Below are 27112 nucleotides of genomic sequence, written 5' to 3'. Positions count from 1 at the left end.
ATTGCTGATAACTCAGACAAAGGGAAGGAAAAGCAAACAGGTTCACGTGGCCCTAATTTATCACTTCCTGCTCTGGGACGGTTAAACGGACACGCCTCAAAGAATAACCGCCTGAAACCTAAACCCTGCGGCGACGAGTGCTCTGAAAACACTCACACCAATGTAAACTCCTGCACTGTGTGTGTTTCTTAGGGATGCATTATCAGTTTCCTACTTCCAGGTGTATTTATAAAAAAAATAAATAAAAAAAAAACATGTTATTAAAGCCTAAAGAGATAAGGAATTGATAAAGAGGGAATGAAGTAAAAAAAATAAAATGTTTGTTTGGAGCAAGGTGAAATGAGTCAAAGACAATTAGTAGAAAGTTCCCAGTGTATACTTTATTATGCAGTAACTAGTCCTGTATTGTTATTTGAGATGCAAGTCTTAACATCAGCTTTATCTTTCAGGGCAAAAGGCATTTGAGGCAGAACCAGTGCAATAGGGAACACAGTCTTTATCACACAAGGACAATCAGCACGACACAACTCAGATCAAACCGACTGATCACCAACTGAGATTATAAAAGCCCATCAATACAGTATTCAAGTAAATTTAAAAAGAAGACTTGAAAACTGTGATAATGCAAGCAGATAGCTTTATAACTGTTGATATTTTGTATAATAGTAGAAGTAATAATAATAATAAAACATTTTAACATCGTCAAATGCTAAACGGCTGTGAATATTTCCATCAATGTATTAACGAACAAATGAAATGTACAGTTTGCAACAAATCAACAACTGACCCAATAAAAAAAAAAAAAAGAAATAACTGATCTATAACGCAAAACACCACACTGATGGCAAATCAACAAAAAATATCCATTATATATATACCTCCAAACAAAAGGACATTCTGACAGCCATAGACACTATACCTTGCAGCAGTTCAAATTGAATTTCAAGTCTTAATATGCCATTCGATTTTTGACCTATTTTTACAGAGGTAAAAATAAAACCAATTTAAACAGCAGACAAACAGCTTTCAGATGCCAGTAGTACATTAATGTCACATGATCAGGTACATAAATCCCAAATTCATTCAATCAGCCAGTCAGTCATTCCAAGGACAATGATTATCATATGCAGTGACATAGCTTTTACTTCATGGACGGTCTGGCAAACTGGTTCTCTAGTATAAAACCCAAACATCTCATCCATTCAAGTGCAAAAAAAGCAGACCCAGGCCTCCCTCTGAACATGTACGGTAGCCCTTCAGATCGTGACATCACAGATCCCCTCATGTGGCCGAAACTAACACCAAATTCACAGTCAGAGGCTGATTAATCACATACTGTACATTATGCCCTGCTTTATCTAAGCCAAGATGTACACTACTTTTATGTTTTCGGTCTGTAAGATTTTTTTACGCTTTTTCACCAAGGCTGAATATTTGACCAGACATACTGTAGGCTGCATATATGACCTCCTTCATGTAATTGCACAGCAGCCATTACTTCAGTCTTCAGTATCACATGATGCTTCAGAAAACATTCCAGGCTGCTCAAGAAATTTTTTAATCATCACATAATGTTAAAAAAGTTTGTGCTCCTTAATTTTTCAGCATAACAGCATTTAAAATAGAAAACTTTTCAAATAAACATCTTAGTATCACTTTTGATAAATGAATGCAACCCTGGTGAATAAAAGTATTAATTTCTTAACCAAAAAATAAACCCTTTCTGACCTGGTAGTGTACGTATAACGTCTTATGACATCACTGCTGACCTCACCTAATAATAGCTATGTGTGGATTACGGCCATGTTTTAAATTACTTTTTTCGCCCTAAACAAATCTATTTCTTTAATCTTAGCAGTGGGCCATCTGGCCTGTCTCCGTTTTAGCTAAAGTCTCCAGCGAAATGCCACTCATGTCCACAGCTCGCTCGACATCCTGACGTATCCCTTCCATTGTAGATGTTCAATAACACCAAGTTTTTCAATTGACGTTTTTCATTCGAAGGCCTCGGTGCAATCACAACCCGCTATTGACGTAAAGAGCTTTATCGGGCTATTTATAACACAGCAATAAACACATACCCTGTTTATATGTGATAAAAGAGCTTAATGTGTCTTTTAGGTGAAAAATGTGGAATAATATAGTCAAAAATGCATTATACCAAAAAAATGCCAGGCCTAGATTTCATAAACACATTCACAAATATCCCACGATAAAATAGCACTAAAGGAATCATAGTTGGAAACAAAACGACTAGTAACAAACAAACAAAACCCTATCTTATAAAGGCTAACCTGATGCTTTCAGAACAATAAAGCCTATAGCCATACAAGGGAGGAGCCCGCTGATGAAGAGGCAGCCTGATTGGTTGATAAGCCTTTGATTGACAGTAGCACTTGACTTCCTCCAACAGTTCATTTGCCTGGAGGCAATGCTCAATAAAAAAAAGCATCAAAGCAGAAGCTCTTATGAATATGATGCACAGGCTGCTAATTGGCACATACTGTATAGATTCTACCACACTGTACCAAAACAGCCCATTTAAAACACCTACTTACATAAGGTATCCAAATCATTGGTCGAACTTTGACCAATCACCTCCCATGTGCTCTGAAAAGAAAAGAGGGGATCCTTGAGGCAGGACGGTGTAACTTTCTTCTTCTTATAACACCGTGCCACGAGCATCACTCAGCAGAGCGCAAATAACCACTGCTTGTGAGATACATATCAAAGGTCTTTGGTTACAGTAGACGACATCCAGTAGACAAAGCAAGGTCTGGAAACAGCCATAGACAGCATGGAAAGAGCGCAGCTTCATCCAAAGTTACGTCACTGAGTGTAAATATTCATATTTCATATATATTTCACACATGTACAAACCATCATGTAGCTTAGTGCAGTGTAGAGAGGCTTGTTAGACTAGAAGTGGGGAGAAAGCACCAAGTCACACGTCCTTTGCGGGAACAATTTCGGCTGCTGTCGAGGCACTTGGTTTTGGAGTGTGAGTTTCTCAGACGTAGTCAGTCAGGAAATGAAGAGAGCTGTTGGAGATTTCGGTGGATTCTCTAGCTGAGCGGCTGGGGGCTTCGTCTCAGCGTAGGTGCTGCTGGTGCCCCCCCACTCCCCAGTGCTGTAATCAGGTGCTTCTACACAGTACCTCTGCTGGAACTGCAAAGGGAAGAACGAGAACATTTAGAGATGCATTCTTTAAATAAGGGGTTCCACTTTTACTCATATGTCTTGGTTCTTTTGCAAATGGTCAAATCTGATGCATTGGTTCAGGCAGTGGAGTCATTATCTGGTGTATCTTCTGTACACTGGTTGTTATAGTTAATGATGTAGACGTCAGCAAGATTGCAAATGACTTTTCTTTTTTTTTTTTTACAAAGGCTGATTGCCAAGTTGTCAGTATGGAAAGAGGAGAAAGATCGGACCACTTTATGGACAAGTGAGTGTTTTAGATATGACTATGTAGATATGACTTTACTATTCAGTCCATAACTAACTCATTTTTTTTCATTCTGTGCCTACATTTGGATTTTTGCTGTCAGCGTAAACAAAGCCATAGATAACATAAATATTATGAATAGTTCCTAATCCTGTGAATTGTGGGACCAAAGTAAAAATCTATTTAAAAAAAAGGTACTTATTTAAATACCCAACAGTCATCAGTCACAAAAAAGTAATGGCTGCATTTATTTGATTAAAAATACAGCAAAAAGAGTAATAATGTGAAAAATTATTACAATTTAAAATAACACATTTAATATATATTTTAAAATGTCATAAATTCCTGTGTTGGCAATTCTGCAATTTTCAGCATCATTACTCCGGTTTTCAGTGACACATGATCATTCAGAAATCCTTCAAATATGCCGATTTAGTGCTCAAGAAATATTTATTATTATAAGGATTTGTTTGATGAATAGAAATGTCAAAATAACAGAAATTATATAATTTTATTTAAAACAAACAAACTAAAACTATATTAAAAACTAAATTATTATTATTATAATTTATATTATTATAATTTACTATTGTTTTACTATATTATTATATAGATTTTATTTGATGTATTACTTCGTTTATAGAAGTATGCTAACCTTTGAAAACATCGATAGTTGTGCATATTCTTTGAAGTATGGTGTTATTTTCAAGGCCATTTGGTAAACAGAGCTGTTCTGTAAGATTATACTTTTTCTGATGGTGGGCTGCAACAAAGACACAACTCTCACCCCCATCTGTTCCTTACTGTCTTTCTCCTACTCATTCTGTTTCTGTCTTTCTACTCCAACAGCCTTGATGCAGGTGTGTGTGTGTGTGTGTGTGTGTGTGTGCACATAAGCATGGCTGCAGCAATGTGTAACACTGTGAGAGCGAGGGTGGAAAAACATACTCCCAGAGTCCCTGAGAAAGCAGCCCACACGGCTTATCTCCTGGTATTGCTGCTGGTGGAGCCCTTTGGATTTTTGATGTTCAAATTCTCATAAACACCAGAGTCATCGTTCATTCTGTGGAAGAGTTAAATAGAAGCATGTTGCTGAAATAAACAGGAATGGAAATACTATTCGAATCCATTCGATTAGGATGCTACAAAATCGAAACTGACACAGTTATATAGAAACATATTTTATGTCTTGGTATACTATATGAAGTTGCAGATTTTGTTAATTTTATTCAACCTGACTCACAACAGCGTCAGAATCCTTTTGACGGAAAATGATTCACTTAGCAATAAATACCTTTAGAATTGAGGAAGTGTAGGAGATAGTAGAGTTAACCTAAAGAAACTCAGTTAATGTTTTCCTGTAACAAAACTGTGTGGGCCATTTTTAAAAGTGTGTGTTAGGGTGCAACACAGGAAACCAGCACTTACACAGATGAAGAGCGAGACGAGCTCATGTTCGGCTTGGCTCTGGCATTTGACATCTGTGGGTACTTGATGTTAGAGTACTCTCTCTCCTTTGTTTTATTCCTCTGCAAAAAAAATAAAAAATAAATAAATAATAATAATAATAATAATAATATTATAAATATGTAAAATATAAAACTGATGCATTTAAATTACTTAATACTTAACCTTCTATTCAACAAAAAGTCCTAATTTTTTTTTAATGCTTTCCACAAAAAAATAAGGCAGCTACCAATTCACCAATGATAATAATAAGAAATGTTGTTGATTTGCACCAAATCAGCATATTAGAATGATTTCTGAAGGATCATATGGCACTAAAGATGCTAAAAATTCAGCGTTGCCATCACATAAATAAATTCCATTTCAAAATATATTCAAATACAACATTTTTATTTTAAACTGCACCAATATTTCACAGTATTACTGTATTTTTTTTATAAATTAATGCAGATTGGTGGGCATAAGAGATTTAAAAAGTCTTACTGACCCATAAATCTTGAATGGTGGTGTATATGCTTACTTTATCTATCAAACAGCAATGGAGAAATCTTAATTTTAAGCAGAAGTTGCACAAAAAAGTTTTAATGTTTTCTCAAAAAGAAGCCTTGAGATTTCATTCCGTCAGTGAATTTGTCACATTATTATCAGGTGAAATTAAGTGTGTAAGCACCTGCTCCTCTTCCAGTCTCTTCTGAGCCGTGTCAATGTATTGCTGAACAGCCATGTAGATGAACTTGTACTGGGCCTCGGTCTGAACCATCCCGGATCGTTGCTGGCGGACTCTCTGGATGGTCTTTGGGATGTCGATGTCACAATCCAACCCTTAGAGAGTCAGTTAAGTTGTGTTATTTTTTATCATTAAGGCATGACATTCATAGCAGAGATAATTTCGTATAAAACAGTTACCTTGTCTGTTTATGATGTCGATAAGGATGTCAATCACAATAATTGTGCCTGTTCTTCCAATCCCTGCACTGATATGACAAATGGAAATTTAGATTATGGGGGGAAATGTTATATTTTTAAACAACTATGTTGACATCTTATATAATCAACTCAGTTAAGCGATTCTTTATCAGTATGGCACTCTCAAAACCACACTGTGTGAGGTGTGCTATACCTGCAGTGAACAACTATCGGTCCACTCTCTGGAATAGCGCTCTGGGTTCTGTTGACTTGCTCCAGGAAGCTCAAGACTCCTCCAGGTTCATTGGGAACACCGTGATCGGGCCAGCTCAGGTACTGATAGTGCCAGATACACCTCGGAGACTCTCTCTTTATTACAGATGAAAAATAAAACTCATTAGATTAAACGAAATTAAGAAAAAAGACTGCATCTTAACTGCATTTGTACACAAATGTACCGCAACACGTCACTAAAGTGATGTAGAAGGTTCTCTGCTACTATTAACAAAAAGGTCAAAGGTCATGACTTCCCTCCAGTACCGTCATCTCAACTGTCACAAGTGTGTGATCTTACCCTGTCTAGACGCGTGACTTCAAGCTCTCGCCGTATGTAGTCCTGAGCTGTGTGTTCCTCAATGTTCTTCACACACACCTTCCCAAACTCCTTTGTTGAATTTAAGTCCGGCCAGTACCGCACACACTTATTCTACAGAAATAAATTTACGTTTTTAGTCCCCCTCCCGAAAAATTATGTTGTACATTTAGTTAAATAGTGGTGTTCTGAATTTAAATATTTTGTTGTTATTTTAAAATGGAGTACTTCTCAAATTAAGCATTGATGCGTATATACATTTTTATTACATTTATGTTTCACCTGTTTTATTTTAAATAATTAATAAAGCAAAAATGTTACATGAACAAATTAAGACAATATAATAATAATTTTTTTTTTTTTGCATTTCGCAATATACGCGCTGTGCGTTTTTTGATCTTGTGAATTGAATCTTATAACCGACAAATCTACAAAAAAAAAGCAAAAATAAATAAAATAGTTTCATCCAGTGCTGGACCTCACCCGTCCTCTCTCCATCTCCTTGGTTGTCATCACAATAACATGAGTGTTTTCCTGGTACACCATTTTCCAGAAGTCTAGGACGGTGTTCTGAAGGCAACCCTGAGTGGCGATGAACACTTTACCTTCATCCATATGGCGACCTTCTTCATTCATGCTCTAAATGAAAAAAAAACAACAACGATAAAGATGATGCTCAGGATTATAAAGAACATGCAGCGTGTACAATTTTGATCACAGTTCCAGTAACCCAGCAAAAGCTGGACATTTAGATTGACATGTAAGTATTACGAGCAAAGAGAGGGGATTACTCGGATATAGTTAGCATTGATGTAATCGGAGCCTGGCACGTCAGCATCCGCCTCCTTGATTTGCACTCGAGTGGTGTCAACTGCAACAGAGAAAAATGATGATCAAAGCAGATCAGCTGCCATTATTAAACCTAAAAAAAATAATGGGACCCACTTTATATTAAGTGGCCTTAACTACTACGTACTTACATTTTAATTAATAATTTAGTACAATGTACTTATTGTGTACATACATGTTTTTACATTGTACTTATATTTAAAAAAAACCTACATGTAATTACATCTGTATTTAATTTCTGTAATTGCATTTATAATTACACTGTTGACCCATACTTTACACCTTAACCCACCCTTAAACTTACCCATACCTCCAACCCTCTCCCTAACCTTACCCCTATCCCACCTCAATAGCAGCAAAAGTGTTTTACAATACAATATGAACACAATAAGTACATTGTACTTATTTTTTTATGTAAGTGCATAGTAGTTAAGGCCACCTAATATAAAGTGGGGCCAAATAATGTACAGAAAAGAGAGTTTCTCACATGGTAGAATGTTCTTATATCTGTTCTTGTTTTTATTTTCTGGTCTCTGCCCCTCTTTCCTGGGGTAAAGGAGTTTACATTCTTGCTGCTGTAAAACCTACAGAACCACGAGGGACAAGATAAAGCAAGTAAGATTGGAACATGGTTCCATGTATCAAGTAATGAACCCTGGAAAGTATCCGTTCTAAGTTTGCTGTGTAATGAGATGTTGTGTTAAGTCAGCACCCCCTGCAGGAATGTCCCATTAATCTGGACAGTTACCGCCAAACAGGAACTGCAGTTTAAGAGGTCAGTGAGCAGAGTCTTTTTATAAACAACTCTCATATCATACGCTCCTCTGAGGTTTAATGAGTGTACTGCAGCGGAAAGAAAACCTGGACTGAATCATCACGTCCCATGATGAACAGAAAATATGAGTAGAAGAATGAATATGGCCAGAAATACCTCAAATTCTTCCCAGAAGCCTTGCTTGGGTTTCTCTGAGTTGTCCGCCACTTTATTTAATTCTCGTACCCTGTTTTCAATGTTTGCTGCATTTATCCTTGTGGCATTGAAAGGCTTGTACATAGAGAAAGAAATATAAAAACAACAAGAAAATGTAAAAAGGAACTCATAATTGTAATTATGTAATTATGAGGGATAAAAGACTGCCAATGAATTAAAAGGATTAAAGCAAAAAACACTACAAGCTGAACATTTAAAACAAAATATTTATACTGAAATGTTATTTGTTAGGTTTAAAAACAAAAAAACTATGCAATAAATATTTACACTTTTCAAAAATGTTGTTTTTTGATGTTTTGACAGAATTCTCTTGTGCTCACCAAGGCTGGATTTATTTGTTATTATATAATGAAATATTACCATTTAAAATAACTGTTTGCTATTTTAATATATTGATATAATATTTTAATGTCTTCAGATTCATATTATCTTTTAGAAATCATTCTAATATGCTGCTCAAGAAATATTTATCAGTGTTGAAAACTGTTGTGCCGCTTAATATTTTTGTAAAAACCATGTTTTTTTCCAGGATTTTTTGATGAATAGAAAGTTAGATAAATAATAAGCATACTGACCCCAAGTATTATGTTATGTACTTGTTTTTTGAATTCACTGTTTGTGTGGAAAATATATATTCCCTTTAGGCTTGATTTACTCACCTGTTTAAGGTGTACAACAATTCCACTCTTCTCGACCATGGGGTTTTTCTTATAATGCTCTACTAAATCTGCCAAAGTGTCAAACCTCTCCCCTCCTCCTACATCATATTTTCCATCCTGGTGAAACAGATCAGAAATGTCTCAATAGAAAGGCTGAGCTGTCTTTTCTTGAGAAACTGCTGAAGTTTTATTCCATATTTACCTGATAACGGATCATGACATGGGTAACTTTAGTCTTGCGGTCTAAATTTTCATGCTTTTCTTCATTAGTGAGGACAGAAAGCACAAAGTCTCCTGGTTTACTTTGGCTTTCTCTCACCAGGAAGCTGCCGGATTTACCTTTCTCCGTCAGGAGCTTTTCAGCATCTCTCCCTGAGAGATGTCCATGATACCACCTGAGAACAGGTAAAACACAACGAGGCACAAACATTAAGATGATTCTTTCTTGTAATGGCAAATCTGAATTGTCAGCAGCCACTACTCCAGTCTTCAGTGGCACATGATCGTTCAGAAATCGTGAATAAATGATGTGTTTTGAAAACTACATTTAAAAACTCAAGAATCATAATCTCTGCATCTGAACACATATGTTTCCTGCAATGTTTCATATGCAAACCTTATCGTAATGCAAGTGCCCCCACACATGCGCACGTTTTTTACTTGCAATGCACATTTCCTACTTTCACTATAGAAACTATAGTGTAACCTATAGTTTGTGGTCAGAAAATAGGCGGGGGTGTTCGTAGAGACCTTGCAAATGTAAAGACGACTTGAGCTGTCATGAAATGAGGATATGTGTGGGAGGCACTCGCTCATAAACTGGAAAAACCACAAAAACGAACCACATATCATCTTTGAATGTAAATACAATGTTTTTCAATGAAATATTTTACTTCGATTTCACAACCTAGAGGACGTTGCACCATATAAACACCAAACCCAAATATGTTGAGGTGAAGGAAGTTACAAAGTTCACTAAAATGAGACTGGACCTCTTACGCATACACATCAGACACAAACAGAATCAAGTAAGGACCTGTTCCACAGCACTAAACAAACTGTTAGTCATGAAATCAGTCTAGCTGTGCCATCAGTCTGCTACTCTTCCTTTCTAACGATCAGCCCTCTGCAGGGTTTGAACACTAGGGGGCAGGAATTTGTCTGTCCACACTGATGTGCTCCGGGTGGATCTGGAGCTACTGTACCTCTCAGACGTGGGGTCTTTGCAGTTGAGGGGGTATTTCAGCTCGATAACATCTCCATTGCGTTCCCGAAGGAGGTCGTGTTGCTCGGTGTAGTACTGGACCAATTCAGCCAGCGTGGCGAACTTCTCCCCTCCGTACAGGTCATAATAGTCCCCTGAGTTCTGGATTTTAATATGGGTGACCTCATCGTTCCTCCTGCCCAGAACAAACAGATGGGACACAACAGGGAAAATGCAGGAAGGGAGGACATGAGGGATGACAGACAGGACGACAGACAGGAAAAGATGGAAAAGAGAGATAACAGTTAGGAGGTTGGCATTAAAAACTCCCGCTTTAAACCAGGGCAAATGCTGAGGGAAATATCCAACAATGGTCGAGTTTTAGCAGACATAAATGAGGTTTTAATAAAATAGTGACTAATAACAGCATCTATTATAACTGATTTTATAGCCATCATAAAATGAAATTTTGTAATATAGCTGTAATAGCTGTAAAATATGCAGCTGTTATTGCAAATTAATTTTTGTAAAGTGTTTTAGTTTTATTATTATTATCATTATTTTTTAACTACAACAATGTGTAATTATTAAAAAAAAAAAACTTTTTGAGCATTTTGTCTTGTGGTATATACTGTGCAGATTCTCTCTCTCTTTTAACTTTTGTTTGGTTGACAAAATGTTAAAATAATTAACCACAATTAATCTCATGATCTTTTGCAGTGAATATCATATTCATTTCCTTTTAAATGAAAAATACAAGTTAATGGGAACACAGTTATGGTTTGGCGTTGAGGGATCTTTGCAAAAACTGATATTAAGAAATAAAACCAAATAAAAAAAAACGTTTTTATTAATCAGACAGTAAAGATGCCCAATTTACATTTGAGAAAAATGCTAAGACACTGAGATTGAAGATATTCTTATCTGCTTAGACAAGTGAACTTAGATAATTGGCGAGGGGGAAAAAAGTTAAAAAGGAAAAAACAAAGTGTTTTGGAGCAACCAAAATTATAAACACAATAGACTTGATGGAAAATGACTGTCAGTAGACTTCAGGTATGCTATCATCAAAACTGTCAAAAACTGCACTGCAGCTTTAAACGGCAGCATATGGAAAAAGTAGAAAAGAACACCTGCATAGATATAATTAGCTGTGCTCAGGCACAAAACCACAACTTAACGCTTTGTGAGCACATCATACCTACAGCAATCAAGCTCTCTCACACACACACACAAACACACATATACACATAAAACTACAGAAAAACAAAATCAAGCTAAAAAACAGCAACCGATCTAATATGAGACCATGATTCCTCTCCCATTTAATTTCTCTGGCTTTCTCTAGGAATTCATCGCTCTATCCATCACAGGCCTGGCTCATGAAATTGCACTCTCCACTGTGTAATTGCATTATGGAGGTAACAGAGGAGGCAGAGCAGTGCGGAGCTAATGGCTGCTGACTGCAGCAGATGAGCGGCTCTGTGCTCTGGGTCCGCTCGGGCTACTAATGCAATCACACACACACATTTGTCTACATCAATATCAGAATAAAGTCATACTGTACACTTCCGTTGTTTTTCATAATAATAATGATAATAAATCTACGAATACAAAATAAATTAAAATTAAATTAAATTATATAATATTTAAAAAACTGGAAAACTATATCTAAATGAAGTTTACAAATATGTCAATTAAATATGAAAGGAAATACAAATATATTTTTTTAAATATAAAATTCAGACAATTACTTAAAAAAATATTTTATGAATCATTTTTAGAATTGAGACATCTCTGGACAATTGTGGAGACAACTGAACTCCTTTCTGAATTTGATAGATATCAAATATGCAAATCAGGAAACACAACTTTCTTTCTTATTTGGTGCTGCATAACGCAGGTGCAATAATTACAATATAGTCAATGTAACTGCCAACTTGCTGTTCTTCTGGTATTTTTATAAAAGGCTGATAGCACCCTGTCAGATTCCTTCAAGTCAAATGTAAATGTTGGGAATGTGTGAATATGATTGAGTCATTTGCACGAGGCTGTAACATGTTCAGAGTCAGAGTACAATGACTGAGCTCTGGCTACAGTCAGATTCAAGGACGCCTGCTGACTAATTTTATCTTCGAGCATGAGTCCATCATTGATTTTCCTGCTAAAAAGCCAGCCTCTGCAGAAACCAAGAGAGAAACACAATGCAGCTATTGAGCTCCTCTTCATGTCCACGCTTAAAGGTGCAGTCTGTCACTGTAAAATCACTAGAGCAACAAATGCTTACGAATGAAGAACATGATTGTGTCTATGATGATTCTTCTTCATTAGAGAAACTCAAAGACGAATTCGGCATTGGTGTTAAGCTATTTTTCTACCATATTACATGCCCTTCCATAACACAATCAAGTGTTGCACACAGGGCCTAAAAATAACACTTACCAATTGCCAAATGAAAGTAAAATTGAATGAAATGAGTGTCTTATATTTTTGTTCTCCAGAACTACTACTTGTGGAGGCACATATGTGGACAATTTTTCACATTAGGCTCCCAAAATAAATAAATAAAATAGACAAAATCATGTGATTCTTCAAATGTTTCAATGTTTGTGCTGCTGGGTTGGAGACAAAATGAAATAAAAGGAATTGGATTACCAGTTGTGTTCACATTACAACAGTGTTCAGACTGTCAAACGTGCATTTGCCACCAGTGGATTGTGAAAGAGACATTTGGCTGCAAAACAATCTTCTCCAAGGCTGCCTCAGGTTATACAATACAATGCTATACAATTCCATAGACTTTCACTTTAATTTTCAGTTCACATTCTCATCACACTGGGTCTGGATTGATTGTTACAAGATGAACAGTCACAGTGAAAGTTGAACTCAGTGTAGTGCATCGTGAATGTGAAAACAGTTTCAGAGGGTCACTTCCTTTCGCCTGATAGTCATAACAGCTGGACAGGAAACATTGCCTGACACATTTCACCTGGGCAGGACACATCGAATGTTACACTGCAGTGGAGTGACTCGGCTCCCAGCATTCTGTCTGCTACTTAACGGTTAACAATAGAGCAGACGCTGAGCAATAGTTTCCACTCAGGAAAAATGGTGCGAGACAGATAAGAGAAACAGAATGGAGGAGGGGAAGATAATGCGATGGAGTCCCTAGGTGTCCATTTGGCCATATGACTCCTCCCTTTATCTCATAACGCATTTTAAGGGAAGACTTTTCCTCCTAACTTTGTAATTACAGTCTTATCTGCCTACATTAGGCTTGAGAGGCAGACAGTTGATATCTGCATAACTTGTGTACTAACGCATTAGCTCAATTTTGTGCTTCTTTGTTTCGTCAGATTTGCTCACTATATTCCAAACACACTTGCTATGAAATGTTATTTGAAATTATGTTATGTATTTATTTGCTTTACGGAGTCTACTCGTAATTATTCCTCAATAAATTTTGGACTCTGACATGAATATACATTTTTATATTATATGCGACAATACAGAGAAAAATAAAACCACATAATGAACTGGTCATTTGGACAACAGTCAAATATAATGTCTAGCAGTAATTGTACAAAAACATTCAAATTCAGAATGATGCAGCTGACCAATCATAATCAAGTATTTCTATGTGCCATGCCATGTAATAAATATGGGTCAGTCATCTCAGCTGTTTCTTGATAATTTAGTTTTTTTCCTAAAATTACATTTTTGATTACATTTATGCATGTAGTATATAGAGTTGTTCCGATTCCGATACTAGTATCGGAAATATCTCCGATACCACAACAAATTCTGGCATCGGCATCGGCGAGTACATGAACCCATATACCGATCCGATACCATTTTCTTAAAAAATACCTAGTTATGACCGCAAGCTTTGCCTAACTGCTGCACGGTTCTTCTTCGCTGCTCAAAATGCATTGAAAACACAGGAAGTTGTGCTGTGTTGCCACAAGCAACCCCTGTTTAGAGCAGCGAAGAAGAAATGAAAACGCGTTAGCAGCCCTTATCTATATATGACTGGATCACTCATCACATTCTAAACTGCCAAAAGACAGTGAAGCCGCTTCTATATTATAGATCAGTGGTTAGCAGTATGTCTCTGTAGTACCGGTAGTTACAGACTCTCAAGTATATTCAGTACCGGCAGCTGCGTTCAGTCGCTTCCGTGTAAGTCAAAGCGCAGGGCTCCAGACAGTAGCCGAATATATACTAGTGTCTTTGAATATTAAACTGCAAAATACTTTTTAAATATTACTCCCGCAAAATCTACATCTCTGTGGGTGACTGGCACAGATGCGCGAGAGCTCGCTGTTTTGTAGTCTCTGCTGTGTGTCATGAGGACACGAACGCATAAACCGTCACTTCATGAGAATTTACCGTTTCATTTGAGAATACTGTCATATCATAAACACAGACACTCAAAGATCTTCATGGCAGCCCATTAAAATAAATGTTTGGTTTACATGAGTAAATTGACAATATATAAAGCTACTGTTGTAGCCTACAGTAATAATAATACGTCTCTATAATAATAATAATTATGCCTAGATGGTTGCTTGTTTTTTACTTGTTTTGTTGTAAAGAGATTATCTGATTAATAGATCTTTTTTTATATTCCTAGACTTATTTGTTGCAGTTTTTTTATACAGTTATATTGTAAAACTTAAATACCTTTTTTAGTTTGCGGTGTTAGATTTTTGGCTGCATTTGAAGTTCTTTTTTGCATATGAAAATAAATAATACTGTCAAATTCATGTTAGATAATAAAAATACTGTAATAAATACAGTAGTTCACCATGTATTTGTTCATGTTTTATTGAGGGATCTGTCTGAAGCACACCATAAAAAGAATTCTAGCAATTTACACAGGGCTAGTAGTATATACAGCTGTATATACAGATACACACCCAGGTATCGGATCAGTACTCGGTATCGGCCGATACCCTGAGCCCAGGTATCGGAATCGGTATCGGGAAGAGAAAAAGGGTATCGGAACATCTCTAGTAGTATAGTAAAACCACTTTTATAAAGCAAAAAGTAAAATAAAAGTAAAAATGGGTGGTTTTGCAATAGAGTTAATCACTGTGAATAAAAAATAAACTAAAAAAAAGATCAAGCAATCGACTTTTGGACATCTCTTTATAAATATGAATGAAGCCTAAAAACAGTATAAGATATTATGCAAAAATCAAAAAATTCAATCAAAAAATCTTATAAATTCTGCATGAATTCTGCAAGAGGAATTTCAAATATAATACCATTTCATTGTTTGAATTTTTTGTTTGTTTGTTTGTTTTTTTAAGTTGTTGGCAATTTTAGAATGTGCTGCAACAGTTCTAAAAAATACATAAATAAATAAAATCCAGGATGGTGGGTGATTGGATTTAATACTGGTAAATATAAATAAAATTAGCTCAAAGTCTGCGGACATCAAACTGTAATTAACCCAAATGAGAGTTGTGGAGCATTATCTGAATGCCGCACAGAGTTGCGACCTATGCAGTGCATTCCAAATAGTCCACTCAAGAGGTTTCAAGATCCAGTAGTTACGAAAGCAGCATTATGAATTAGAACCAGAGCTATGTCTGTGTATATTCCAGTAATATGCTGCTGAAAAGCACAAAACATATGTCCATCAATACACTAATCTTCAGCCTTCACTATTACCTAATCAGAATAAGCTGACCTCATCGCTTCAAAGCTGGCCAGATAAATCAGTCTACAGGCAGCTGGGCCCCAGCGCCAAAGGCTTGTGGTGGAGCTGAGCCACGTGGCCTGGGTTCTGGAGAACATTAGATACTGTACGGTGAGAGATCTTACCACCATAACCACAAACAACAGGTCTGGGGCTCCACGGCCTCCACATCTTAACGCTATTTTGAAAGCCTGCTTTTCTCTCTCTCCCTGTCCATCAACTCTTAAATAACTCATCGGACAAGCAGTTGCAATGGCTCAAAGACCTGTCCACAAGCTGACACTGTTATCCTTAAGCACCAGCCCAGGGGTAACTTAAAAGCCCAGAGGTTCTAGAAAATGGGAGGGAAAGTGCTGCCTATAATCGTCATCCATGTTTAAGCATCTAATACTGATCTCAACCAATAAAAATACAGATGTAATCCTCGATATGCTCTGACACATTGCACTGTATTGCATGGTGAATATTCCCTATTGTGTTTGTGTTTTATAAAGTAATCTCTTGAGTTTTCACTGCATGAAATAAACATGGACTTGACATAGAATTCTGTGACACAAACAAGCAATTTAATGCTTTACCAAGCATAGAAACAGCCAGCTAGACTAACAAGTAGACTTCTATGAAATCAGTAACACACAGATAAACATTTAACAAGAGAGATGCAATTCATGCTCAACTTCACAAACGACATGAGAGTCCAGTGATAAAAAAAGCATAATTTAAGAGCAGAAGCGCAGTGGGGCAGATGTGGAGGAGTGTACACGACAGGACAGTAAATATGCCGACCTGACAGAGAGAGTGAAGTCTCCTGGATTGCTCTTGCTGGGTCTCGCTAGAAAGCTGCCATGGACGCCCCGTGTCAGGAGCAGGTGTTCTGCCTCGATCCCAGTGATGTTGGGATGAAACCACCTGAAATGAAAGTAAAATGACATGCTCAGCAAAGACATCAAGACTTGATGCTTAAAAGTTAAGAAAACATCTCATGATCAAAACTCAGAAAAATAAGTGAACACTTCTTGTAAACATACACTGGGAGGTAAAATTTTCAAATAGTTGTATCTCAGCCAAATATTGTCCGATCCTAATAAACCATACATCGATGGAAAGTTTATTTATTCAGTTTCAAATGATGTATAAATCTCAATTAAAAAAAAAAAAATATTAACTTTTGCATGGATTTTATTTAAAAGAGCTTAGGCTCATGTAACCAGAAATTTTTCTTGCCTCATGGATTTACATTCTCTTAATAAGTAATTCAACATTAATTTCCAGGTGTGTCTGTGAAACATACCATCCTAGTAGTTTTGTGCATGCGTGAACGCATGTAGGCTGATCATATTTTAGTTTTCCAAAAAGAGGACAGTGGGTGTAGGTTGGGGCAGGCAGCTGGGGTGTGTTTGGTTGGTGGTTAACCCTTTCGAGTCGATTAATGCGTATACGCGTTATGAGTCATTTTCTCCTGATAACCCCAAAAATAACTTAAATTACACTTTCAGTTTTGATCGTACATCAATCGAATCTGTAAAGGGTCTACTTTTTTGTATACAGTCAAAATAACAATAAAACTTTGTGCATTTATAAAATAAAGATAACAAACAAGGTGTGCTGTCTGTAGTCCTTGTCTGTGCTGATCTTCATTTAAAAACGCGTTATTAAAATGAATTGTAACTCAGTGAATACTCAATGAAGAAACATGAGAGAGATATCGGTAGCACTTTATTTTACAGTCCTGTTCCTCATGTACATACTATGTACTTATTAAAGTAATTACAATAACTATGTAATAACTAGGTACTAACCCTGAACCTACCCCTAAACCTAACTCAGCCCATGTAGTTACCTTGTGTTACCAGAACTTTCTTAGATAAATACACTGTAAGTACACTATAAGTACATGTTAGTACACGTACTGTAAAATAAAGTGCAACCGAGATATTTATAGAAAGCCTGACATGTCTACTTTTAAACTACTTTTTAAACAAGTGCTGCCGAAAACAAATATTCTGTGATAAAGTAATCCATATGGAAACAACGCAATGTCCGTTTTTCACGTCTCCCTTCATTATCTTCTAATGTGACCACGCCCCCGCGCTGAACACGCTATTCACATTCTAATGTTTCACTGAATCGCGCAGCTTGAATACTACCACGCAACAGAAGACAATACAGCGAGACTGTTCAATTTGTTTTTTTTTACTCTTTGTTTCGCGATGAGAGGAATAAGAAATAATTCACCACAAAAAGATGCGATGTGGATTACCTCAGGATTTGAGATTTGGATTTCCTCAGAAAAAAAAAGAAAGAAGCACTTTATTTAGCAGAGATAAAAAACATGAGTAAGTCTCATTTTATTTATTTATATACTTGTACTAATGCTTTTTCCAAACTATACTATTCCTGACTAAATGTGTAATCAAGTAAAACATTATAAAGTTTCAATAACAATATCCAATACTATACCATTCAAAAACTTGATGTAAATAATATAAATAAAAACAAATACATGTAACTGCAAGAAATGTAACAAACAATGCTGTTCTTTCAATTTATACCAAAAAAAACTGAAAAAATATTCAATAATAATAATAATATTTTTTTTGTAGAAAATCAGATTGTTAAAAGGATTTCTGAAGGATTGTGTGACTGGAGTAATGATGCAAAAAAATTAAGTTTGAAAGTCAGCTTTGATTGTTCCTGATAAACTGTTTAACTGCACTCACAAGTGAATATAAAATTATGTTGTGGGATAATTAAATATATTCTAAATAAACTACAAACATAAAATTAGATTTATTTTTATAAAAAATAAAAATATTTTATTTCTTTGTCTTCTCAGGTGTAAATCACAAGGATTTTCATGATAGTTGACGCCTACTCGCATATGACTTTTACCAACAAAAAGTGTCTTAGAAAATTTAACGCATAACATTTTTTTTTCTCAAAAACACAATCATGTACATACATGCTGCTCACATATTGTTATAGCCCAGTTTGTGCTGATTACAGTGAGATTAGACTTTAGCCATTTAGATGTTTATAACTAACTGAAAAAAGCACAAATGTCAGGGCATGACAAAACTACTCCAGGCCCCAAAAATACCCTTAGACTCCATAGGGTTAAAGTAGTGCCCAAAGTAGTGCAATGACCATATCCCAAATATCAAAACTGAAAATATGTAATTTCCATACCTAAAATACATATTTTACAGTCACTGTTATGCATATTGATCATAAACACAGCAAAAAAAGCTTCCTACCAGTGGCCCTCCTTCACAAAACTTAACATCTAGCACAGTTTTATCATATGCAAAATACTAAATGTTTCAATACAAGCATTTTAGTCAAATTTAATTAAGCAACATTTCAAACCTTTAATCCACGGGGAAAATCAACCCATTAACAGTTTAAATGCAGCCATAGGAGAGAAAAAAAGAGGACTTGGCAACCCTGCATTCAACACGAGCTGCAGGAGTCAGATTTGACTGATCACGGGTTGAGGAGAGAGAGATGGCTGATTCAGAAGAGATTTAAATACTCTGTGTATTGATAGCGGCTCCCTGATGCTCGAAAATTATGCAATATTAGAATGTTTGCAGGGACACAAAAATCACGGGAGCAGGCAATAATGCTCAGAAATTTAGTGGGAGCGGCATTTTAATACAAAAAGCATTTTAATATAAAAACGCACTGGCGACTGTAGAAAGTAAAAACTGAATTCCTGACATTTTTGGGCGATCCAGAATTTTTTTTAGTGCAAAAAGAGGACATGTCCGGGAAAAAGAGGAAATATGGTTACTCTAACGTCATGGCAATGTAAAACACAAAGTACCTCACACGTGAAACACTTAACGTAACACGTAAATGTGCATCACTAATGTAAATCAAGCAAGCTTCTATGCATTGGCCGTGAAATAACACATTAGCAGACCAGAGGAAATAATATGGATTTTTCTTTTTTTTTTTTTTTTTAGAAAACTTCTTGCACAAAATAAATTCAAGCACTTTCAAGGACCTGCATCAATGTATGTTTATTTTCAAAAACTTTCCAGGGCCTTGAATTTTTTTTTTCAGATTCACAAGCTTTCAAGGATTTCAAGGACCCGTGGGAACCCTGCATACAGTATGTATACTTGTGTCCAATTTCATGGCGAATGCTAGATCTAATCAGTGATGATTGCAGTGTTTGAAAAGTTATTTCCTAATCCTTCGGGGTTGATGGGGGTCATATGTAATCTGGCCTGATGTTGGGCCCCAGCTGTCTGTCAGCCAGTCTGTTCATACACCGGCTCCCTCACGTGAGAAGGCTTTGTGAATGGCCGTCCAGGGGTCAGGAGTAATTTTATGGGTGTGCTGTTTCTAAGAGTGGTTGCCTGCTAGGGGCCCCATCTCTTAATCTCACTTTAAGTGACCGCACGTGGGTACCTTACTTTCATCTTGACAGAACTGTGCAAATCCTGACCACATTGTATGATTGCTATTATATACACATTACTGTTCAAAGGTTTGGGGTAAGAAAGATTTTCAAGAAGCCTCTTCTGCACACCAAGGCAGAATTTTTTTGATCGAAAATATAGCAAAAAGAGTATTATTGTGAAATATTATAATAATAGAAAAGTATTCTCTACTTTTAATACATTTGAAAATGTAATTTATTTTTGTAATTTATTCCATATGGATTACTTTATCACAGAATTTTCTGCATAATTATTCCAGTCTTCAGTGCCAAATGATCCTTTAAAAATCACTCTAATATGCTGATTTGGTGTGTAATTTTGGAGCACTTTAGATGGAACGACCCATATATTATAGATATAAATTTAGGCAAAAAACAAAACCTATGCATGTATAAACAAACGTGCATGACAAAAACATTTAAGATTAAGTGACAATGCACAGTTTTCAACCTAATCCTTGTGTATTGCTTTAAACAAGTCAAAATGTTCTACAGAATGCCTCACATATTTTCTAAAGATTAACTTGTATTGAAAAGCAGAGGTCTTAATGAACAGATGTTAGTACTGTATGCGTCTTACCCTGATACTGTGAGTTTAAACTCTAACTCATTATTCTCCCTCCATCTTTCCATGCAAAGCAAGTAAGCATCACTCACTTCCTCCAGTTCTTCACAGCAGAGGAAGTGTTGTAGCACCCTTGACGTTGTCTCTTATCGTGGAGGCTACCTGTGAGCATTAGTAATCACTCCCCATCACTCCTCGTCATGACTCACTGCTTATGATTCTATGTTTGTCAGAAGGTCTATATTTTCCTCTCCTGTCACATCATCATTATGCATAGTCTCTAACTTCCCAGTCTTTTGTAGAGTTTGCCACTAAAGCAAAAATATTCAAATGTATGTGGATTAATAATTCATTGACATTTCTGTCAGCACTTTTCCTCCTGACAGTGACTTTCAGAAAAGCTAGTCCAAGCAACTATATCCTAGAAACTAATTTGTACACAAATGAAAGTATTGTAAAAGAAAAGAATGTAAAAACACGTAAATGATTTCCCATACCATATACAAGGAAACATTTTATTATATATTAATATTTAACATATTTAACAATAAGAAAATCCACAACTATACTGTAAAACACTGAATGAACAAAAGGCTTTGGAAGTAAAATGCCTGAAATAACTTATAAATTATGCTAAAATATGTATAATATTCAACAAGACAAGATATGAATGTTTAAATTAAAATAGTACTAGTCATGTTTTTTGGTATTGTGTGTGTGTGTGTGTGAGACAATGTGCACAGTCTATAAATGTTTATTAGTTCTTGTTTTTGGAAATGAAACTGTTTTAGTTTACCACAATGAAATTAAATTACCACAATGATATTCCTCGTAAAAAAAGTAATACATTTATATATAGAAAAGGACATCTTATTGCATTTATTTCCACCCTGTTTGAGTTTATGTTTTGAGGGAATGTCTGATCAATTCAGGCAACCTTTTTTTTTACAGTGTAAAGGGCATACAAGAAAAGAGATATTTTAATATCTATAAATTGCCCTGTTTTATAAACATGCCCTAAATGCCATGAAGAACTGAAAGAGAGATATAGCATAAAACGAGGTCTGTGCGGTATAGATAAACATGTCATCATACATTAGCTGATAATACATGGGCTCTACATCATTTCTGAAACATTAAAGCGAAAGACCAGAATATTCCGTTTTAGAATATTTAACTGAGACTTCAAGTACTTCATTACGATATGGAAAAAAATATAAAATAAAATATATAAAATAAAATTTGATTGAAGAAATACTGCTCCTTATGTTTGCTCCATGTTTGGTAATCATCTTAGTAGATAATTGTGGGATTTAGGGATCAACAGAAAATACATATACTGTATGAAATCTTCATTTTGCTTTCTGTTAAACAGCAGGTGACACTAATCCCAGCTAAGCTTTTATGTATTTTCATAAAACAATGATAGTGGGCTTAGTCTGACCCCTTAACCTTCTTTTCAGTTCCCCAAACTGCTCTCAGCTCTTGACAATTTTTTTTTATCTGAAACTATAGGAACAGATGACAACAACTTCCCAGTTTCATGATAATAAAAAATAAAGATTGCATGTAGCAAAAAATAAATAAAATAAAAAATAAAATACAGCAGCTGGATGTGTTTCTCTAGTGATGGAGACCGTCTGGTCCTTTACTGGAACAGGTCTGTACAGACGCAGACATTCAGGAACAAACAGCTCCAGGTCACTTCTAAGCCTCAGTGAGCTCCCAGCAGCTCTCCAGGACAACACACACAGCCACAACAAACCACAAACCATCCGGCAAAGTGCGCACACACTCCTGCACAAGCAGCAGCACCGAAAGAAATGTGCAGCGCTATTGCATGTGATTTCGGCCATGAAAACGGCATAGTCTGGTTACAGAATGATAACAGCAACTAATGCCTCATGTTCCTACCTCACCATTCTGTTCGGAGGCTGTCAGAGCCCCTGCTTTGCTTCAGAGTTTGGTAATCCACGCTCAGTACAGTTACACAAGGAGGAAGAGAGGGGGCAGGGACTTGTAGGAGTGCTGCTGGTTGGAAAGAGAGATGGGGGGTGTTTAATCTGGGATTTGGATGCATGTGAGCTGCCCTGATAGGAAAGCCAGCCAGTACAATCAGCTTTTGAGCAACTGTCCATCCCTCCTGCCCCAAGCCCCCCCCCCCCCCCCCCCCTCGTGCTCTCTCTCTCTCTCTCTCTCTGAACGTGACGCAGCGTTGCCATGCTGCCTGACACACTCTTACACCCCTTATCTTTATCTGTGCTAACATTAGGTTTAAATGGAGAATGGCAGCTTCTGGAAAAAACAGCACTGCACTCACCATTGAAGGCAGCAAAATAAAAAAAAATAATGAAGCTGTACAGAACAAGATTACATTCAAAGCAGCTTGGTTACTAAAGCATCCTGACAAACTATAGATATTTTCATATTTGTATATTATGACATCAGATAATAGGAATTTTGGACTTAAAAACAAGGTACACATATACTCTGGGATAAGTAAAAGTTTTTATGCTTTTGAAAGAAGGTTTTTATGCTCACCAAGCATTATACAGTAATACAGTAAGTATTTTTTTTCTACAAATTACAGTATTAGAATATGTATATATATATATATATATATATATATATATATATATATATATATATATATATATATATATATATATATATATATATATATAAAGTGAATAGCATTTATTTGTAATAGAAAGATTTTGTAACATCATACAAATATTTTTTGGAATTTTTTACCAATTGAATATGTCCTTTTTTTAATAAAAGCTAAAAAAAACTAAAAAGTCTTATCTTACAACACATTATTCTAAATGGTATGAAACTTGTTTTCTTGTTTTATGCATACATCTAAAAAAATGTAACAAGAATTATGCATTTGCTAATTTAATTAGCAATTGACTAATACAAATAAATATAATTCAAGCATATTCAAACTCTCACAATTTTGATTCTCAAGTAAAGTTATCGTGTTTTATTTATGGCTCAATATTTTTACTGGTAAACAAAACAAAGTTTAAAAAAAACATATTTTTATTATGAAATAATGCTACTTTAAAACAACAGTGACTTCTTTTTTAAACATGTTGAAGTTTGAAGAATGGTTTGTGCCTGTGCTCAAGCACTTTTAGTGCGCACTTGCCAGCTTATGCAAACAGTATGCACAGCTACTGTAGGTTGCATAAGTGAAAAATGCTTGCCAAGTAATGAAGTAATTGATTTTAAAAGAGACAGAGTATGCATTTGAATAAAATGTACTGCTCTGGCTTACAAAGCTTTTTTCTAATAACAGACAAACTTTGGCATGAGTCACTATGGGACGGAGAGAATTAGGTCAAAACTGATCGCCAGGAAAAAAAACGGATTTCCCCAGAACGGAGCTGGACACAATATCATGTTTAGAGTTTAAACCTTAAGCTTTAGTTAAAGCTCAAGTGTGTCATTTCCTAATTGCAAAGAATCATTTTGAAATGTTTCCCTGCCATCTGCCATTGGTTGGACAAACAGACAGTTCAGGCTCACTGTTTGAGCCAATGTTGCTCTGCCAGGACGCTCAAAAAAAAAAAAAAAAATGCCAGTGTTTTCTGCCAAAGAGTCAGTGTTTAGACTTCCAAGGAATTAGCCTACTGTACAAATTCCTCACTTTTGGCCATCTCCACATCTTTAACTTGGGCACAAACTATTTTAAGGTCAAAAAATGGTACGCTTCTGCTTTAAGTCTTATCACTTCTCTTTCATGCTTCATCATGGAAGTAATATTGACCTGCAACTTCCCTTTAAACCTTATAAAATCTCATAAGGACACTATAAATGTAATCTGAGGCCATTAGTGTTATAATGGTCAGATTAATGAATGCAAAGGAAGAGCGCTTCTGTTCTTTCAGCTTCCTCTTAGATAAAATAAATGCATGACTTTCTCCTCTGGTTTAATAATTAACAGCCGTTGTCTAGTAGCTTGCAGCCTGATATAAATAAATAAATACGATAAAATAAATAATGTTTAAAAAAATAATGTAACAATTTTAGTAATAATAAAACCAACGTGCAAATAAGATTCAAAATATCTAAAACAGGAATAGCCACACAATCCTCTGTTGTTACATCCATATTGGCACATACTGTTGAGTGACACCAGAGACCCTCTTGCTCATGATAATGCGGGGGCACAAATGGGCTGTACAGTGAGGGCCAGAGAGAGAGAGATATCAGGCGGAAAGTGCTGCAGCAGTGTTCTGACGGGAAACACACAGACCCACGTGCACACAGTGAGCTGCTTCTTCGCTCTTACATAATGTCTCAAGTTCAACACTATTTGTTGGCTATTTAAAGAAGCAGGCTAGGTGACAAAAAGTGATATATATAGTACCCCCAAATCAGCTTCAAAGACCCTCTCGCGTCTATATTGGGGGCAGACAGGTCCCTGTGGCTGGATTTTGGTACCGTTACTGATATTTTTAGAAAAGCTGATTATGCTGCCACATGTCAGTCTAGCGGTGACGTGGTGAGTCAGTTTAAACACACGGCCTTGTAGTTTGCCTCATTTTACTTCATCTGTTCATCAGCTTAATTTTATTTATATGTAGTTTTTGTTTTATTTTAAACATTATAAATATCTTTATTGTCACTTCTGTTCAATTTAATGCATCATTGCTAAAAAAATGTTTTAATTAAATTCCTATAACTGATAATAACTGATAATAGAATTTGAGAATGATATCTGAAGGATCATGTGACACTGCACACTGTAATAACAGTTGATGAAACTGTAGCTTTGTCATCACATGAATACAGTTCATTTGAAAATATTTTAATATACTGTTGAAACATTTAAAGTAATACTTATTCATATTACTGGTTTTACTGTACTTTTGATCAAATAAATGTAGCAATGGTAAGCATAATAGAAAATATTTTAAATAATATTTTCCAAACTTATTCCAAACTTTTTTGACCAGTAGTGTGTAGAGATATACATAGTGTCAGATATGGGTATATGGGTGCCGTCTAGTCAGTTATGGGTCATTACCGGAGCAAATCTATATGTATATACGTATGTGTGTGTGTGTGTGTGTGTGTATATATATATATATATATATATATATATATATATATATATATATATATATATATATAATAAGTGCTGTCAAACGATTAATCACATCCAAAATCAATGTTTTTGTTTACATGATATGTGTGAATACTGTGTGTGTATATATATATGTATATAAACACATGTATATATACATATGTTTATATATTAAATATGTTTATGTATAATATAAAATCTGAGAATATAAATATATAAATGTATATACATGTAATATATATATATATATATATATATATATATATATATATATATATATATATATATATATACACGCTGTATGTGTGTGTATTACATATAATAATAAACACATACATATATTATTTAAACAAAAACTTTAGTTTTGTATGTGATGCCCGTCATATATATAATATATACTGTATGCTATGGATGCCGCCCGCCCAGTTATAGCTACGGGACATTATGCCAGCAAATCTGAAAGTGTTAATTTATTAACCCCCAACCCCAAGTTAACTGATTAACCGCAAGTCCCCAAGCACATATGTGTAAGGTCAAATCAATTCAATTCAGTTCACATAACTAGAATGCTACATTCAAGGCTAGACGCGGTAGCAGCCTCTCTCCCCCCTTGAGGGAGAAATATGTTGCCATTTTTGAACTCACCCTGGGTTAGCCAGCCCAAGGACATGTGAAACAAAATCTAACGTCAACGATCATATTCAAATTCTCGACAGCTGATAACAACCCTTCCAACAGAAATAGCCTCCTGGATTGGGATCAAGACCTGGCTTTGCGTCCTAAAAGGAGAGTCTAGGAGAAAAATAACAAAAGGTGGTGATTTATGATATGAACAAAGAAATGCACAACATCTGTATACTTCAACACACCATCTCCAATAACTATATCATGATTATGGAGACATTAATCTGTATAATCTACGCTTCATTTGATCTGATGAGACATAATTCCTTACATACTAAATACTGTGGGTTTAGAGGCATGCTGTGAGTCTGCTGGCCTGGTTTTAAGGGTTCATTTATAAAATGGTAAATGAAAATCATAAAGCCATCCATGATGTAAAATACCCACAAATTATGCAAATGTCACACTTTCGATTTTAAAAATAGATGACTGTGATTAAAAAAATATATAATTCTTAGCAAATCTTTGGTCAAAACTAACAGA

General features: G+C 35.6%; 1 protein-coding gene across 5 annotated transcripts in view; it reads right to left on the bottom strand.

Annotated features, from left to right (window-relative positions):
* Positions 1–479: 479 nt before the first annotated feature.
* ptpn11b (protein tyrosine phosphatase non-receptor type 11b) overlaps positions 480–27112 on the bottom strand; it is a 29582-nt gene continuing 2949 nt past the window's right edge. The window contains exons 1-17 of one of the 5 annotated variants that reach the window (XR_008182562.1): positions 22764–22952; positions 16613–16735; positions 10118–10312; positions 9115–9307; positions 8913–9029; positions 8194–8307; positions 7750–7846; positions 7205–7284; positions 6897–7052; positions 6396–6527; positions 6036–6190; positions 5822–5889; positions 5586–5737; positions 4877–4977; positions 4743–4781; positions 4397–4511; positions 480–3168 (exon numbers count right to left, since the gene is read on the bottom strand). Coding sequence is in view for 4 of the 5 variants with exons in the window: in XM_052593927.1 (XP_052449887.1) it covers positions 4430–4511; positions 4877–4977; positions 5586–5737; positions 5822–5889; positions 6036–6190; positions 6396–6527; positions 6897–7052; positions 7205–7284; positions 7750–7846; positions 8194–8307; positions 8913–9029; positions 9115–9307; positions 10118–10312; positions 16613–16735; positions 22764–22924 (1926 nt within the window). In the remaining variant the exon portion in view is untranslated. The other 4 variants (XM_052593927.1, XM_052593930.1, XM_052593929.1 and 1 more) reach the window with 4 other exon arrangements.

This window comes from Carassius gibelio, chromosome B23 (assembly GCF_023724105.1).
Source record: "Carassius gibelio isolate Cgi1373 ecotype wild population from Czech Republic chromosome B23, carGib1.2-hapl.c, whole genome shotgun sequence".
Classification (NCBI taxonomy): Eukaryota; Metazoa; Chordata; class Actinopteri; order Cypriniformes; family Cyprinidae; genus Carassius; species Carassius gibelio.
The sequence above is the reverse complement of the archived record's forward strand: the minus strand, read 5'-3'. Positions and strand labels throughout refer to the sequence as shown.